The 18,530-nt window shown below is 46.0% G+C and overlaps 1 protein-coding gene across 5 annotated transcripts in view; it reads left to right on the top strand.

The window, feature by feature from the left end:
- The window catches only part of LOC120058677 (guanine nucleotide-binding protein G(s) subunit alpha), a 34,910-nt gene extending 16,746 nt beyond the window's left edge, over positions 1-18,164 (top strand). For 4 of the 5 annotated variants that reach the window (XM_039007426.1, XM_039007432.1, XM_039007452.1 and 1 more), the window contains exons 6-11: positions 14,330-14,458; positions 14,596-14,654; positions 15,064-15,184; positions 15,384-15,514; positions 15,787-15,854; positions 16,019-18,164. In XM_039007426.1, the coding sequence (XP_038863354.1) occupies positions 14,330-14,458; positions 14,596-14,654; positions 15,064-15,184; positions 15,384-15,514; positions 15,787-15,854; positions 16,019-16,165 (655 nt within the window). In that variant the 3' untranslated portion in view covers positions 16,166-18,164. The remainder of the gene's footprint in view (positions 1-14,329; positions 14,459-14,595; positions 14,655-15,063; positions 15,185-15,383; positions 15,515-15,786; positions 15,855-16,018) is intronic. The other variant, XM_039007439.1, reaches the window with a different exon arrangement.
- The last annotated feature ends 366 nt before the right edge of the window (positions 18,165-18,530 follow it).

Raw genomic sequence — 18,530 nt, 5'->3', positions numbered from 1 at the left:
TTTCTCTCTACTGTATGGCTGTTGTTTCTCTCTACTGTATGGCTGTTGTTTCACTCTACAGTATGGCTGTTGTTTCACTCTACAGTATGACTGTTGTTTCACTCCACAGTATGGCTGTTGTTGAGATTGTGTTTTACAATAGCTTGGTTTTTTATTTGTATGTGCTGGAGATCTGTGCATATTCTAATATATTTTCATTGTGGCTGTGTTGGGAGGGAGAGGGTTGGCTGTGTTGGGAGGGAGAGGGTTGGCTGTGTTGGGAGGGAGAGGGTTGGCTGTGTTGGGAGGGAGAGAGTTAGCTGTGTTGGGAGGGAGAGGGTTGGCTGTGTTGGGAGGGAGAGAGTTAGCTGTGTTGGGAGGGAGAGTTTTACAGTAGAGCTTACCTTTCCCTCATTGGCTCATAGCTTTTCATTTCTGGAATTGCTTCTTTTCTGTTTTTTTGTCTCTGTCAGACCTGACTATGTTATATGTCTGGTCACATGAATCCAGAGTTGTTGGAAGATGGATGCTCTTGGTGGGGGGGGCATTAAAGCTTTGCAGCAAGATGATCATGAAATCTCTCCCTTGTTTTGAAATGTGATTCTGGTTTGTTATTCTTAGCCCGGGGATGCGACCCGCTCCTGGACCGTCAAAGACAGACAGAAAGGCAGGAAGACGACAGACGGAGAGGCAGGCAGGTAGACGGACAGTTAGGTGCAGGCTAAAGGGGAGAGACATATAGATGGAGGTCTTTCCTGCATTGCGGGGTATGTATATCAGCCCTCCTCCAGTCTCCCACACCCAGCAGCCCAGCCTGTGTTGTGGATCAGATGCTGGGCTGGGTAGCCAGACCGGAAGTGCTCCCCTCCCCCCGCTGTGTACTTACGTAAACGGAGAAGCAGAGAAGGGGAGAGGGAGAGCTATTTTTAACTCAGGCTCGCTGCAGAAGGAGAAATAATGAGTGTGTGTGTGTGTGTGTGTGTGTGTGTGTGTGTGTGTGTGTGTGTGTGTGTGTGTGTGTGTGTGTGTGTGTGTGTGTGTGTGTGTGTGTGTGTGTGTGTGTGTGTGTGTGTGTGTGTGTGTTGGGGAAAGAGAGACAACTTTAGCATCAATGATGAAGGTGTCGGCATGGAATGAAAATCTGTCTGGGTTAGTGAGGGAAAGTGAAGACCCTCCCTCGGTAGTGTTCCCCCGTCTCTGTGTCAGTGATAAGGACTTGGTAGTGTTCCCCCGTCTCTGTGTCAGTGATAAGGACTAGGTAGTGTTCCCCCGTCTCTGTGTCAGTGATAAGGACTTGGTAGTATCCCCCCTCTCTGTGGCAGTGATAACGACTGGGTAATTGTCCCCTGTCTCTGTGTCAGTGATAAGGACTTCATAGTGTTCCCCCTCTCTGTGTCAGTGATAAGGACTTGGTAGTGTTCCCCCGTCTCTGTGGCAGTGATAAGGACTTGGTAGTGTTCCCCCGTCTCTGTGTCAGTGATAAGGACTTGGTGGTATCCCCCTCTATGTGGCAGTGATAAGGACTTGGTAGTGTTTCCCCCTCTCTGTGGCAGAGATAAGGACTTGGTAGTGTTCTCCCTCTCTGTGGTGGTGATAAGGACTTGGTAGTGTTCCCCCCTCTCTGTGGCAGAGATAAGGACTTGGTAGTGTTCCCCCCCTCTTTGTGGTGGTGATAAGGACTTGGTAGTGTTCCCCCTCTCTGTGGTGGTGATAAGGACTTGGTAGTGTTCCCCCCTCTCTGTGTCAGGGATAAGGACTTGGTGGTGTCCCCCTCTATGTGGCAGTGATAAGGACTTGGTAGTGTTTCCCCCTCTCTGTGGCAGAGATAAGGACTTGGTAGTGTTCCCCCCTCTCTGTGGTGGCGATAAGGACTTGGTAGTGTTCCCCCCTCTCTGTGGTGGTGATAAGGACTTGGTGGTATCCCCCTCTCTGTGGCAGTGATAAGGACTTGGTAGTGTTTCCCCCTCTCTGTGGCAAATATATGGACTTGGTAGTGTTCCCCCCTCTCTGTGGTGGTGATAAGGACTTGGTAGTGTTCCCCCCTCTCTATGGTGGTGATAAGGACTTGGTAGTTTTCCCCCCTCTCTGTGGCAGAGATTAGGACTTGGTGGTATCCCCCTCTCTGTGGCAGAGATAAGGACTTGGTAGTGTTCCCCCCTCTCTGTGGTGGCGATAAGGACTTGGTAGTGTTCCCCCTCTCTGTGGTGGTGATAAGGACTTGGTAGTGTTCCCCCCTCTCTGTGGCAGAGATAAGGACTTGGTAGTGTTCCCCCCTCTCTGTGTCAGGGATAAGGACTTGGTGGTATCCCCCTCTCTGTGGCAGTGATAAGGACTTGGTAGTGTTTCCCCCCTCTCTGTGGCAGAGATAAGGACTTGGTAGTGTTCCCCCCTCTCTGTGGCAGAGATAAGGACTTGGTAGTGTTCCCCCTCTCTGTGGTGGCGATAAGGACTTGGTAGTGTTCCCCCCTCTCTGTGGTGGTGATAAGGACTTGGTAGTGTTTCCCCCTCTCTGTGGCAGAGATAAGGACTTGGTAGTGTTCCCCCGTCTCTGTGTCAGTGATAAGGACTTGGTGGTATCCCCCTCTATGTGGCAGTGATAAGGACTTGGTAGTGTTTCCCCCTCTCTGTGGCAAATATAAGGACTTGGTAGTGTTCCCCCCTCTCTGTGGTGGTGATAAGGACTTGGTAGTGTTCCCCCCTCTCTGTGGTGGTGATAAGGACTTGGTAGTTTTCCCCCCTCTCTGTGGCAGAGATTAGTACTTGGTAGTGTTCCCCCCCTCTTTGTGGTGGTGATAAGGACTTGGTAGTGTTCCCCCGTCTCTGTGTCAGTGATAAGGACTTGGTAGTGTTCCCCCGTCTCTGTGTCAGTGATAAGGACTTGGTAGTATCCCCCCTCTCTGTGGCAGTGATAACGACTGGGTAATTGTCCCCTGTCTCTGTGTCAGTGATAAGGACTTCATAGTGTTCCCCCTCTCTGTGTCAGTGAGAAGGACTTGGTAGTGTTCCCCCGTCTCTGTGGCAGTGATAAGGACTTGGTAGTGTTCCCCCGTCTCTGTGTCAGTGATAAGGACTTGGTGGTATCCCCCTCTATGTGGCAGCGATAAGGACTTGGTAGTGTTTCCCCCTCTCTGTGGCAGAGATAAGGACTTGGTAGTGTTCCCCCTCTCTGTGGTGGTGATAAGGACTTGGTAGTGTTCCCCCCTCTCTGTGGCAGAGATAAGGACTTGGTAGTGTTCCCCCCCTCTTTGTGGTGGTGATAAGGACTTGGTAGTGTTCCCCCTCTCTGTGGTGGTGATAAGGACTTGGTAGTGTTCCCCCCTCTCTGTGTCAGGGATAAGGACTTGATGGTGTCCCCCTCTATGTGGCAGTGATAAGGACTTGGTAGTGTTTCCCCCTCTCTGTGGCAGAGATAAGGACTTGGTAGTGTTCCCCCCTCTCTGTGGTGGCGATAAGGACTTGGTAGTGTTCCCCCCTCTCTGTGGTGGTGATAAGGACTTGGTGGTATCCCCCTCTATGTGGCAGTGATAAGGACTTGGTAGTGTTTCCCCCTCTCTGTGGCAAATATATGGACTTGGTAGTGTTCCCCCCTCTCTGTGGTGGTGATAAGGACTTGGTAGTGTTCCCCCCTCTCTATGGTGGTGATAAGGACTTGGTAGTGTTCCCCCCTCTCTGTGGCAGAGATAAGGACTTGGTAGTGTTCCCCCCTCTCTGTGGCAGAGATAAGGACTTGGTAGTGTTCCCCCTCTCTGTGGTGGTGATAAGGACTTGGTAGTGTTCCCCCTCTCTGTGGCAGAGATAAGGACTTGGTAGTGTTCCCCCGTCTCTGTGTCAGTGATAAGGACTTGGTGGTATCCCCCTCTATGTGGCAGTGATAAGGACTTGGTAGTGTTTCCCCCTCTCTGTGGCAAATATAAGGACTTGGTAGTGTTCCCCCCTCTCTGTGGTGGTGATAAGGACTTGGTAGTGTTCCCCCCTCTCTGTGGTGGTGATAAGGACTTGGTAGTTTTCCCCCCTCTCTGTGGCAGAGATTAGTACTTGGTAGTGTTCCCCCCCTCTTTGTGGTGGTGATAAGGACTTGGTAGTGTTCCCCCGTCTCTGTGTCAGTAATAAGGACTTGGTGGTATCCCCCTCTCTGTGGCAGAGATAAGGACTTGGTAGTGTTCCCCCCTCTCTGTGGTGGCGATAAGGACTTGGTAGTGTTCCCCCCTCTCTGTGGTGGTGATAAGGACTTGGTGGTATCCCCCTCTATGTGGCAGTGATAAGGACTTGGTAGTGTTTCCCCCTCTCTGTGGCAAATATAAGAACTTGGTAGTGTTCCCCCCTCTCTGTGGTGGTGATAAGGACTTGGTAGTGTTCCCCCCTCTCTGTGGTGGTGATAAGGACTTGGTAGTGTTCCCCCCTCTCTGTGTCAGGGATAAGGACTTGGTGGTATCCCCCTCTATGTGGCAGTGATAAGGACTTGGTAGTGTTCCCCCTCTCTGTGGCAGAGATAAGGACTTGGTAGTATTTCCCCCTCTCTGTGGCAGAGATAAGGACTTGGTAGTGTTCCCCCCTCTCTGTGGTGGCGATAAGGACTTGGTAGTGTTCCCCCCTCTCTGTGGTGGTGATAAGGACTTGGTAGTGTTCCCCCCTCTCTGTGGCAGAGATAATGACTTGGTAGTGTTCCCCCGTCTCTGTGTCAGTGATAAGGACTTGGTGGTATCCCCCTCTATGTGGCAGTGATAAGGACTTGGTAGTGTTTCCCCCTCTCTGTGGCAAATATAAGGACTTGGTAGTGTTCCCCCCTCTCTGTGGTGGTGATAAGGACTTGGTAGTGTTCCCCCCTCTCTGTGGTGGTGATAAGGACTTGGTAGTTTTCCCCCCTCTCTGTGGCAGAGATTAGGACTTGGTAGTGTTCCCCCCCTCTTTGTGGTGGTGATAAGGACTTGGTAGTGTTCCCCCGTCTCTGTGTCAGTAATAAGGACTTGGTGGTATCCCCCTCTCTGTGGCAGAGATAAGGACTTAGTAGTGTTCCCCCCTCTCTGTGGTGGCGATAAGGACTTGGTAGTGTTCCCCCGTCTCTGTGTCAGTGATAAGGACTTGGTAGTATCCCCCCTCTCTGTGTCAGTGAGAAGGACTTGGTAGTGTTCCCCCGTCTCTGTGTCAGTGATAAGGACTTGGTGGTATCCCCCTCTATGTGGCAGTGATAAGGACTTGGTAGTGTTTCCCCCTCTCTGTGGCAGAGATAAGGACTTGGTAGTGTTCCCCCTCTCTGTGGTGGTGATAAGGACTTGGTAGTGTTCCCCCCTCTCTGTGTCAGTGATAAGGACTTGGTAGTGTTCCCCCCTCTCTGTGGTGGCGATAAGGACTTGGTAGTGATCCCCCCTCTCTGTGGTGGTGATAAGGACTTGGTGGTATCCCCCTCTATGTGGCAGTGATAAGGACTTGGTAGTGTTTCCCCCTCTCTGTGGCAAATATAAGGACTTGGTAGTGTTCCTCCCTCTCTGTGGTGGTGATAAGGACTTGGTAGTGTTCCCCCCTCTCTGTGGTGGTGATAAGGACTTGGTAGTGTTCCCCCCTCTCTGTGGTGGTGATAAGGACTTGGTGGTATCCCCCTCTATGTGGCAGTGATAAGGACTTGGTAGTGTTTCCCCCTCTCTGTGGCAAATATAAGGACTTGGTAGTGTCCCCCCCTCTCTGTGGTGGTGATAAGGACTTGGTAGTGTTCCCCCCTCTCTGTGGTGGTGATAAGGACTTGGTAGTGTTCCCCCCTCTCTGTGGCAGAGATTAGGACTTGGTGGTATCCCCCTCTCTGTGGCAGAGATAAGGACTTGGTAGTGTTCCCCCCTCTCTGTGGTGGTGATAAGGACTTGGTAGTTTTCCCCCCTCTCTGTGGCAGAGATTAGGACTTGGTAGTGTTCCCCCTCTCTGTGGTGGTGATAAGGACTTGGTAGTGTTCCCCCCTCTCTGTGGCAGAGATAAGGACTTGGTAGTGTTCCCCCCTCTCTGTGTCAGGGATAAGGACTTGGTGGTATCCCCCTCTATGTGGCAGTGATAAGGACTTGGTAGTGTTTCCCCCTCTCTGTGGCAGAGATAAGGACTTGGTAGTGTTCCCCCCTCTCTGTGGTGGCGATAAGGACTTGGTAGTGTTCCCCCCTCTCTGTGGTGGTGATAAGGACTTGGTAGTGTTCCCCCCTCTCTGTGGCAAATATAAGGACTTGGTAGTGTTCCCCCGTCTCTGTGTCAGTGATAAGGACTTGGTGGTATCCCCCTCTATGTGGCAGTGATAAGGACTTGGTAGTGTTTCCCCCTCTCTGTGGCAAATATAAGGACTTGGTAGTGTTCCCCCCTCTCTGTGGTGGTGATAAGGACTTGGTAGTGTTCCCCCCTCTCTGTGGTGGTGATAAGGACTTGGTAGTTTTCCCCCCTCTCTGTGGCAGAGATTAGGACTTGGTAGTGTTCCCCCCCTCTTTGTGGTGGTGATAAGGACTTGGTAGTGTTCCACCGTCTCTGTGTCAGTAATAAGGACTTGGTGGTATCCCCCTCTCTGTGGTGGTGATAAGGACTTGGTAGTGTTCCCCCCTCTCTGTGGTGGCGATAAGGACTTGGTAGTGTTCCCCCGTCTCTATGTCAGTGATAAGGACTTGGTAGTATCCCCCTCTCTGTGGCAGTGATAAGGACTTGGTAGTGTTTCCCCCTCTCTGTGGCAGTGATAAGGGCTTGGTAGTGTTTCCCCCTCTCTGTGGCAGAGATAAGGACTTGGTAGTGTTTCCCCCTCTCTGTGGCAGTGATAAGGACTTGGTAGTGTTTCCCCCTCTCTGTGGCCGTGATAAGGACTTGGTAGTGTTTCCCCCTCTCTGTGTCAGTGATAAGGACTTGGTAGTGTTTCCCCCTCTCTGTGGCAGAGATAAGGACTTGGTAGTGTTCCCCCCTATCTGTGGCAGTGATAAGGACCTGGTAGTGTTCCCCCCTCTCTGTCTCAGTGATAAGGACCTGGTAGTGTTCCCCCCTCTCTGTGTCAGTGATAAGGACATGGTAGTGTTCCCCCCTCTCTATGTCAGTGATAAGGACCTGGTAGTGTTCCCCCCTCTCTGTATAAGTGATAAGGACATGGTAGTATTCCCCCCTCTCTGTGTCAGTGATAAGGACCTGGTAGTGTTCCCCCCTCTCTGTGTCAGTGATAAGGACTTGGTAGTGTTTCCCCCTCTCTGTGGCAGACATAAGGACTTGGTAGTGTTCCCCCTCTCTGTGGCAACGTTAAGGACTTGGTAGTGTTCCCCCCTCTCTTTGGCAGCGATAAGAACTTGGTAGTATTCCCCCCTCTCTGTGTCAGCGATAAGGACTTGGTAGAATCCCCCCCTCTCTGTCTCTGTGATAAGGACTTGGTAGTATTCCCTTGTGTCAGTGATAAGGACTTGGTAGTATCCCCCCCCTCTCTGTGGTGGTGATAAGGACTTGGTAGTGTTCCAACGCCTCTCTGGCAGTGATAAGGACTTGGTAGTGTTCCCTTCTCTCTGACTTGTGATAAGGTCTGTGATAAGGCTGTTCTAAGGACTGTGATAAAGCTGTGATAAGGCTGTTCTAAGGACTGGGTTAAGGCTCTTCTAAGAACTGTGATGAGGCTGTTCTAGGGACTGTTCTAAGGACTGTGGTAAGGCTGTTCTAAGGACTGTGATGAGGCTGTTCTAGGGACTGTTCTAAGGACTGTGGTAAGGCTGTTCTAAGGACTGTGATAAATGTGTTATTAGAACTGTGATAAGGACTTGTGGAGGAGGTTGAATTGAGTCTCAGTCAGATGGAGGCAGGCGCATGGAATCACTTCTGCTCTGTTGTCATCAGATTCTTAGGTTTTGATGTTTTCATGGCACTTCCTGTCACATTTGGTTGTCTGTGTTGTTTTTAATTAAGGATGTTTTGTATCTTAATAATTTTAGCAATGCAACAGGGTGACATGTTGACTGTCCGAAAGGTGCTGAAATAGACTGTAGGCAATCACTTCATATACAACGTCCATGTGATTGCATGGCTTGTGTAACGCTCGTCGTCGTAAGGAAGAGTGGACCAAAGCGCAGCGTGGAAAGTGTTCATGATCTTTATTTGTCAAGAATCACTCAAACAAAATAACGAATACAAAAACGAAAGCGAACAGTTCCGTCAGGCACAGATACTAAACAGAAAACACTCCACAAAACCCAAACGGAAAATGACAACTATTATTTGATCCCCAATCAGAGACAACGATAGACAGCTGCCTCTGATTGGGAACCACACTAGGCAAAAACAACAAAGAAATAGAAAACATAGATTCTCCCACCCGAGTCACACCCTGACTGTCTATCGTTGTCTCTGATTGGGGATCATATATAATTTGTCATTTTCCGTTTGGGATTTGTGGGATGTTGTTTTCTGTTTAGGTTGTTTCCCTGACAGAACTGTGCGCTTCTGTTTTTTCTCCTTTTGTCATTTTGTTTGAGTGTTTTTGTGAACATGAAATAATGAACACTTTCCACGCCTCGTTTTGGTCTCATTCCGACGACGAACGTTACAGCTCGTGACAGTTAAGAACAAATTCTTATTTACAATGACGGCCTAACCAAGGTAAAAATCTGTGGTTCTGCCCTGAACAACACTGTTCCCAGGTATGCCGTCATTGTAAATAAGAATTTGTTCTTAACCGACTTGCCTAGTTCAATAAAGATTAACTAAAAAAAAAAGTTAAACCCGGCCAAACCCTAACGATGCTGGGCCAATTGTGCGCCGCTCTATGGGACTCCCAATCACGGCCAGTTGTGATACAGCCCGGGATCGAACCAGGGTCTGTTGTGATGCTTCTAGCACTGAGATGCAGTGCCTTAGACCGCTCTGCCACTCGGGAGCACCATGTATCTGCTTCATTTCATTCTATACCACATAGATTACCACCCTCTCATGGGCATCACATATTAGGCCTAGAAGTTATGAAATGGCTGTTGTTGAAAGTATTGCTTATTGTGTTGTCAAAATGTCTTTCTCTGGCTGAGCGCTACATTTTCATTCCTTAACAACTGTGATAAAACATGTTACGTTACATATTCTTGAGAGCAAACTTTTACCGGCTCCCGTTATGAATTGGGGGTCAATTTGGGGAGTGCCTTGAAAAGTTCCAACAGTAACATACAGTATAGACGATATGGTAGTATAGATACTAAACCAAACAGATACCCAAAACAAAACGTCAAGTAGTTTTGATCTGAGACCTACTGAGAGCACGGTTAACCTGCATAAATCTCAGTCCTACATGAATGTCACAGAAATAAATCTCAAAATAAAAAGCTCTTTCCCTGTGTATTAGGAGTATTACGGTCTTGTCTGACAATAGCACTGCTCATTGCTCTGTCAAAATCATGGGTGGGGAGGGGTGTAAAAAACACTCCAGGCCACTCTTGAATGTCGAAACCAGATAGTTAAATAGATTAAAAATGTCAAATAACTGCCCTTTTTCTGGCCCGCAAATTGCTTTTGACGAACAAATCGGCCCTCCGCTGGTTTTTAAAAAGCCCAATGTGTCCCTCAAGTCAAAATTGTGTTTGCTTTGGACTGATTCTGTATTCCATACCAAACTTGATAAACTAGGCCTCATTTTGCATTTGTATCTCAGTTTCCCTGATAAGATTTGTACCTAAACGCACTACATAATTCAGTGAACAGGACTGGGAAGTGAAGTTGCGATGCCGCAGACAAAGCAGAGAGAGGTTGTTGAGCTGTTCCTCTCAGGCTGATGTGGACAGCTTTAGGAATGCTGAGGAAATAGGGCTGTGTGGAGTAGCCTAGGCCAGGGGTTCTCAAACTTTTTGGGGCCAGGAACCTGTCACGAGAATTATGTGATAGCAAATTCTTCTTTAGTGAGATAAAATAGTATACAAGGAGTTTTAATCTGACTTCGGCATTGCATGAACCAAGTCTCGGGCCCTGGGAAGGAACATTTTAAAGGCCCACCTCCTGGCATCGGAGAGAAATGTGTGCAGTTTTCAAGCTAATTTCCTGCTATTCAAAAAAAGTATAGTCCTTGGGCAAAGATTTTTGTTGTTGTTGCAGCTTTAAAGCTCATGTCCTGTAATTCTACACATTTTGCAGGTTTAAAGCTTAAATTACAGTGCATTTATGTAAAAATAAAAACAAAAATGTTTTAGGGAAATACAATAAGTATTAAGTTCTAAAATGTATAATTGGTAGAGTACTGTGGATACCAATATCCCTGTGAGCCTTCCAGACCCATTTTGCCCAGGGTTAAGAAAATACATTTTAGATAATACAATAATATTACATTGTACTATATTACACCCTCTAAACTTATTCCCCGGATCCCTTGGCCAACATTCATTAAATCTGTTGTTGTTAGTAATGTTTTATGAAACGTAAACAATATGACTAAATATTTTTAGATCTGGCCGTTGACCTGCTGCAGTACCTCCGCGACCCCAGTTTGAGAACCCCTGGCCTAGCCGACTAGCCACTGACATATGTATCAACGGAGCTATAGACCATTCAGTCTGGCCTGTCAGTTCTACTTTCTCTCAAAGTCACACTATCTTCACTTTTCTGCTATACATTGTTCACTTGGTAAACTCTTCTCTCCCATTCTCTCTCTTTCTCTCTCCCCATCCGGTTTGTAGAAGTGTCTCTGCAGGAAATGGCTGGGACTGAGTCATCACATGAGGGAGAGAAGGAAGGAGAGAGGGAGGGAGGCAAAGAGAGATAGAGAGAGAGGGAGGGTGAGAGGTTTCACTGGAAACAGGGTTGGGGGAGAGCGTAAGAGGGCTTTTCAAACTGAAAGGCCTGAGTTTGTGTGTGTGTATTTTCGTGTAGTCGCACACACTGCACGCATATAAAATCCTCCCTATTTATCTAGCTGACTGCATTTCCAGCGTGAGAATAGGTAAACAGTTGTTGGTTCCAGGTGCATGGCCATAACATTGTAGCGCGTCTCGCAACTTTCCTGGGGTGTATTCATTAGTCGGATTCCATTGCGAAACATTTTCTGTTACGAAACGTTTTGTAACGAAAACGAGACTAATGGATACACTCCAGGAAAATTGTGAGACGCACTACAGTGTTACGACCGTGCAGCTGGACAAATTCAGGTAGGTCCCTCCCGGTTTCGTCCCGCTTGCTCTGTTTGCTTCAGTTTGGTTCGTAGAGTAAACCGTAAACGTGTCCGTTGCAAAACAGATTCCGACTAATGAATACACCCCTGGTCTGCGTACGTAGTTACATTGTTGCGATCCCAGACGGTTGTTATTTCTAGAATGCTCTCCTGTTTAGAGCCTGTTACCCCTTTCCCTCTCTACTTCCAGCATTCTGTGCTCAACAGCCCTTTTGGGCGGGGGGGGGGCTCTCACCCTCCCTTTGCTGGTCTCTCTCCACGTTTCCCTCCCCCTATTTTCTTCTCTCCCTGCCTCTTTCTTTCTCTCTCTCTCACTCTCTCTCTTTCTTTTCTGTGTCTGTCTCTCCCTCTCTCTGGCCCCACTCCAGTCACTAAAGATTTGGAGCTGATAGTCTATTTATAGCGCCTGTGGTTCTGTCACCATAACAACCAAGCTGGAGGCCAGGGCGCCAGGAAGCTATTTTTGGCGCAGCTCTGTAATGTATTCTCTCTCTTTTCTCTCTTTCTCCCTCTCTTCTGTGTCAGAGCGACTTCTGTGTGTGTGTGTGTCTTTAAATACGGAGGGATGTTAGGGACAGTGAAATAGTGGGTTGTTTGCAATAATATATTTAATGTAGTTATAATAATGATGATCCAATGTAAGGGTTTTAATTATCATACTATTTACAATCTGTAATCAACATGTTTGTAAAGATTAGGATCAGGTCATTCCTATTCAAGGAATATGTATTAAGCCACATTTCAAATGTATTACAAAACTGATAGACTTGTAGACTTGCATGGTTAATCTCTCTATCAATGTATCCATGTATGTTCCAGGCCCACTCTCTGTTCCTGATCTAGCATCTTGACATGGTCACATGTCTCTTTCTGCGCATGTGCTCAGCTAGCAAACACTGCCATGACACTGCTCACTAGCATGGTGTGGAATATTATAATCTATTGGAAAGGCTGGAGTTGTCTTTTCTCTAACAGTGTGTGGTGGATCAGTTATAGGCTGCGGGACGGCTGAGAAACAAGTCCAGATGTGCAGCGGATGACATTATGAGATGTAGGGAAATATTTAGAAATACTCCTTCTGAAGTAGAACAACTATTAGGAATCTTAACCAACAATAAGCAAACCCATGTTATACTAAACCCATTTTGTACAAACCAGAATGTGTTTAACGTTTTGTTGAAAATAGAAAATTGTGAGAGGACAATGCCTCAAAATTCTGACCGTTTTTAAATTATGTATTTTACGGGGTTTTAGTTCAATGAGGTGAACTTGACCCATTAACAATTTGACTGTACAATGTTATCGGTTGGCATCAGTAGATCCCATACATTTTCTTTGGTGGAAAATATAAACAAATAATCATTGTTATATAATTCACGTGATTCAGTGTATGTGTGTTTGTGTGTGTGTTGTCTTTAAGATTTTTGGAGCAATGCCCCAGAGCTATTAAGTTATGCCACATTGTAGCCTGCTTTGTAGAACATGTCTCTGTTATTAAACTTAGGCTATTGTTACTTAAAGTTAAAGATAAAGTTAAAGATACTGAAATTACTGGAAATCTCAAAGGCTGGGGTGGTAAGTTAAATTTCCATTTACCAGTGCTGGACAAATGGACACAAACACTATATCCCAGAAATACTTTTGAGATCACCAAACTAGTTAAAGAAAATAAAAAACAAACGTCAGTCTGCCACCAATAAAAGCACACCAGGTTAGTGTTTCTACATCATTATTCAGTCTGACTACTGGGGGATGGTTATTATAGGACTAGCTCTATTAATAGGGAGAAATTCTAAAATTGAGATGTGTTTTTGGACTGGATCCATGGGCACATCAGAGCAGTTGTGGTATGAGAACAGCCTCGCCACTCAGCCCCAAGAGGGAGATGGGAGCTAGCTGGCTCTGCGTGCGGGCGCACGAGTGCGTGTGTGAGCATGAAGCATGTCTGTCTATGTGAATCTCTGTCTGTCTGTCTGTCTGTCTGACATCCCCCTCCTCTCTCTGTGTGTGACCTGCAGGCCTCTGGTCACATTTCACACCAGTGTGTCACATTCCTAGTTATCTCAGAGGGTTATATACCTCTTCCCTGAGAGGCAGCCAGGCAGCACACTGATTGTCAATGTTGGGGTTCTGGACATGAGGCGGGTTACCAGGCCTCCCATTCCTACAGCTATTCTCCAATCAAATCAAAGTTTATTGGTCTCCATGGGGATCTTCAGTAATGCCCTGAATCACTGCACTTCACTGTGGAATTGAGCTGTTTTACCTTCGTTTCAGACAGCAGTCATTGTATTTGACTGTTGGAACGACACAACACAATACCTCTCTGATATTGAAATGTGTAGCCTATGACCATGGTGTGAGGTTGGGCTTGTCACACCATTCTGCCCAGTAGACTGGACCAATGACGGCAGTCCACACTTAGGGTCCAGGTTCACATGTAGAAAAAGAGGGAGGGGTGGATCCGATCCGTCTGCTGGCTGGCCACAACAAGTCACATCAGTCTAAAGGCACAACAGTCAGTCAGCTGTAGACCATAAGCTCTCTAAATTCAGCTTAAACATATTTAATGGTTCAACTATATGCATATAACATTTACAGAGCCCCCCCACCCCTCACTATTACTACTACAGCAGCAGCTCCAGTGACTACAGTGTCTGACAGAGCAAACGGCTGGTGACTCACACTGCAAACCTCTGGTCTCGCTGTGGAGAATAAATACACCCCTCCGCTGGTCGGTTGTGGAAGTGTTATCATCTTTTTGCTTTACTGGTTGGTGACTGTAGTCTCCCTGCCCGAGTCTCAATCTGCCTGGTATGGAATTTGCCAGAGGCGGAATGACCGCTAGTGCCATCTTGAGAATGTTTACGGTCTGGTTAGTTTGACAGGAAATGTATGGTGAAACATGTAGTTGGCTGAATTCGCAGACAGATAACATAAATCTAATGTCTCAAATGCAGCACCCAGTGAGGTTTTGGTTTTTGACAATAGTTCTGGTTTGAGAATGTTTCAGAGTTGGTAGGCTGATGTTTGGTAATTCTGGGTACTGTGTGGGTTTCAGTCATCTGTCTCTCAGGAATGAAGAATATTGTTATATTTCTTGGAGTATTGTCCATTTGGGTATAGTACTAATTATGTATTTCTGTCAGTTGTATGCACAATATACTCTATAAATATCATATTGTGTCCTTTAATATCTGTCAATAAATGTGTAATCCTCTTTTACAGCTTTCTAGAAAAGATTGAAATTGTGAAGCAGAGTGACTACTCTCCTACTGATCAGGACCTGTTGAGATGCAGAGTACTGACTTCAGGGATTTTTGAGACAAGATTCCAAGTAGACAAAGTCAATTTTCAGTGAGTTTGAAATGGCAGCCATTTTTCTTCAAGATGAATACCCTAGTTAACTGTTGATCCCTCTGTGTTTCTACTACTTGTTATCAGTGGATATATTGGGCAGTAAGTAACTCTCATTGTCTTTTCTCCTCTCCCAGTATGTTTGATGTTGGAGGTCAGAGGGATGAACGCCGAAAGTGGATTCAGTGTTTTAATGGTAAGGCCTCTGCACCATCTAATACTGTTGTATTTCTACCTCCAATTAGTGTATAAGCAAATGGCATGTGATGCATCCACCTTCACATCCATGTCCTGTATCATGTCTAACCCAGTGGTGGTTATCTCCCTGTCTGTCTCCCTGTCTGTCTCCCTGTCTGTCTCCCTGTCTGTCTCCCTGTCTGTCTCCCTGTCTGTCTCCCTGTCTGTCTCCCTGTCTGTCTCCCTGTCTGTCTCCCTGTCTGTCTCCCTGTCTGTCTCCCTGTCTGTCTGTCTCCCTGTCTGTCTGTCTCCCTGTCTGTCTGTCTGTCTGTCTGTCTGTCTGTCTGTCTGTCTGTCTGTCTGTCTGTCTGTCTGTCTGTCTGTCTGTCTGTCTGTCTGTGTGTCCGTCCCTCCCTCCCTCCCTCCAGATGTGACAGCCATTATCTTTGTGGTAGCCAGTAGCAGCTACAACATGGTGATCCGGGAAGACAATCAGACCAACCGGCTGCAGGAGGCCCTCAACCTCTTCAAGAACATCTGGAACAACAGGCAAGATCTCTCTGGCCTCTACCACTTTCAGTTCTCTCCCCCTTACAAAGCCACTCCTGTCCTTGACATAATGTTGTTTTGTGTGATTCCCAACCACAGCAGTTGCCGATATGGATTGTTGACCTTTTATGCTAATTTAAAATGTCATTGATTTGAATACATCCACTTCAACTCCCTTTGTTATTGTTTCTCTCCTCAGGTGGCTACGGACCATTTCTGTCATTCTCTTCCTGAACAAACAGGATCTGCTAGCAGAGAAGGTGCTTGCGGGGAAATCTAAAATTGAAGAGTATTTCCCAGAGTTTGGGCGCTACACTACGCCAGATGATGGTAAGGGAAACAGTAATACTCCTGAGCAACTCTCTACTGGAACTATTCAAGACTGTCAACGTTTCAAGTTTATCTGGAAATGTAATAATTGTAATAATATAACTTTGAACACTTCGGAACACTTTGCGAACTCTTCTCTGGTGAAGAATGAATCTTGTTAACATGGATTATTTTACTGATGGAAATGAAAATGTCTGGTATACAGTGATTAAACAGATGCTGGTATATAACTGATGTCCACTGAGTTTGATGTCTCTGTCCTTCCGACCCAGCAACACCAGAGCCAGGGGAGGATCCTCGTGTCACAAGGGCAAAGTACTTCATACGTGATGAGTTTCTGGTACATTCATTAATGTCTAGTCACTTTTTTGTTGACCTTTTTGTGTAATAAACCAAGCATATTGTGAGACTGTAGTAGTACCAAATGTGTATAGAAGTCTCAGGCCAATATGCACACAGCCATATGTGATAATGAAACCCTTCTCTTCTGTGTGACCTTTTCAGAGGATCAGCACAGCCAGTGGAGACGGAAGGCACTATTGTTATCCCCATTTCACCTGCGCAGTGGACACTGAAAACATCCGTCGCGTCTTCAACGACTGTCGAGACATCATTCAGAGGATGCACCTACGACAATACGAGCTCTTGTGATGTGAGTGGGAGAAGAGACTCTCAGTGTTCTGCCTATCCTTGATCAGTTAGTCCCCTCATCACTCAACCAGCCCTCCCCTTCCATCCTGAAAAACAAACACCTTCTCCTGGGGACACTGTGTTTCAAAGTAAGAAAGTGACAGTGCAGCCACAGACTCCTAAACACAGTACTGTACTTGTAACAAGCCAACAGACTCCTAAACACAGTACTGTACTTGTAACAAGCCAACAGACTCCTAAACACAGTACTGTACCTGTAACAAGCTAGGACTGCTGAACACGCCACTGCACTTTGAAACTGTGCTCAGGTCTGCAATGTGCAATTCCTCTCTCATTTTCAGTGTCTCACATTCATTCTTTTACTTGAAAATATTCCTCACACACACACACACACACACACACACACACACACACACACACACACACACACACACACACACACACACACACACAGTCTTGAGTTACTCTGGCAAGAGATGTCCTCGAGAGATGCAGTATGTACAGTACACTGAAGAAGGCTCTGGGAAGGAAAAATGGAGGAATGTAACCAATAAAGAAGCAGGTTGTGAGCACGTTCTGCCTGGGGATGGATGGATGCATGTAGAACTGAGTGTGACTCGGACACAAGACTGTCACATGACTTGCTTTTCTGGAATCAATGAGGAGAAAAATCTAAACATATAATACATGAATTCATGCATACAGTGAACATCATGCAGTGCAAAAAATCCAAGCTCTATATATATATATATGTGTGTGTGTGTGTGTGTGTGTGTGTGTGTGTGTGTGTGTGTGTGTGTGTGTGTGTGTGTGTATATATATAAATATGATATATTCCTGTAATAACACAAGTCAACTTTTAAGTTTTTTAGTTCCCCATGTTGTGTGTTGGTGTACACTGTGTGCGCGATCTGCCTTTGTGCACCATTTAACCCTGTTTCTCCTGTTTCCTACCTCCCAAATCACCCCGTCTGTTCTTCTTCTCCCTCCCTTCCCGCTGCTACCAGACTCCAGCTCACAAAACATGGAACTATTTTCAACACCTGGGGATTATAGACCGGCTTTATTTAACAAGGAAAGAATAACCACAACACACGGAAATAAAAAGTTGAGGGAGCAAAGGACAGACATGGCACGCACGCACGCACGCACTCACACACACACACACACACACACACACACACACACACACACACACACACACACACACACACACACACACCTGTGTCCTGCCCTCATTACTTACCCCTACACATCCCTGTGTTATTCCCTGCCACCTCTCCTCTCCTGTCTCCCAGCCTCCGAGCATTCAGTATGTCTGTCTGTCTTTATTTTACTGCTGGACTATTATTCTTGTACAGACTGTAAAATGTATTATTTTGTACAACTTTATTGGAAAAAAAATACTTGTAGAAGATCCCTGTGCCTTGATCACGACTGTACTTGTAAAATGAGCTAAGATGTAATGTATGTTTCACTGCGCTGTATAGCTAGGCAGGCCTCAGCCGCCCCCCGTGCTGGTGCACCCTGGGTAGGGGTGGGGTGAGGGGACGAGGCTGCCATCTGTTGCTTAGTTACCATTTTCCCACATTTGTTTGTCCGTTGATTCATTTGTTTTGCTTTACTTTCCTATGATTTTATATATAATAGAATTTTAGAAGAAAAATAAGCAGACATCCCATCCTAATGTTTTGTAGTAAAATATATTAAACCCTAACACAATTTAATATATATAAAATATATTTCAGATTGTATATTTTATATGTATGTTATTATCTATAGTATCTCCATTGTGAGCTCTCCCCAGATTTTCTTCGTTTTTTGTCACCAACATCGGCCTACGTTTAATCTGGGTGTAATGGGAGGAGCTTATACTAATTTGTATTTCTTTTTTTAAGCTTTAACTCTTTTAAAGGAGAGGATAATATCAAAATGCAAAACATCGCTTGTTTCTACATAAACCAAATTATTTTTGCTTAAAAAAATAAGAAAAAATGTATTAGTGTTTGGTTCATTTTTAATTCTGCCTTGCAGAGGCTGAGTACCATTTATTTTTCGAAGCAACCATTTTCTGTCATGTCCATATTCACCAGACTGAGCCTCTTCTATTTCTACAGGCTTGCCCTACTACCAGGTGACAACCAAGATGACCCTCTCTGTACTACAGAAAATGACAGTACACATTCAGCCATATGACTATGCTCCGCCATGGCTCTGTGTTTTACAAATGCATAGTAGTATTTATGTATTTATTTGTCACCTTTTGCCAGATTTGAACATGAGAGTAGACTAAGCCTCACTCTTGAGGCATAGCCCTTGCCTTTTTCAAATGGTGGTACTGTGACAGTGGTGGGAAACCAGATTT

Source organism: Salvelinus namaycush, chromosome 2, assembly GCF_016432855.1.
Source record: "Salvelinus namaycush isolate Seneca chromosome 2, SaNama_1.0, whole genome shotgun sequence".
Classification (NCBI taxonomy): domain Eukaryota; kingdom Metazoa; phylum Chordata; class Actinopteri; order Salmoniformes; family Salmonidae; genus Salvelinus; species Salvelinus namaycush.
Note: the sequence above shows the minus strand (reverse complement) of the source record. Positions and strands in the feature narration are given on the sequence as shown.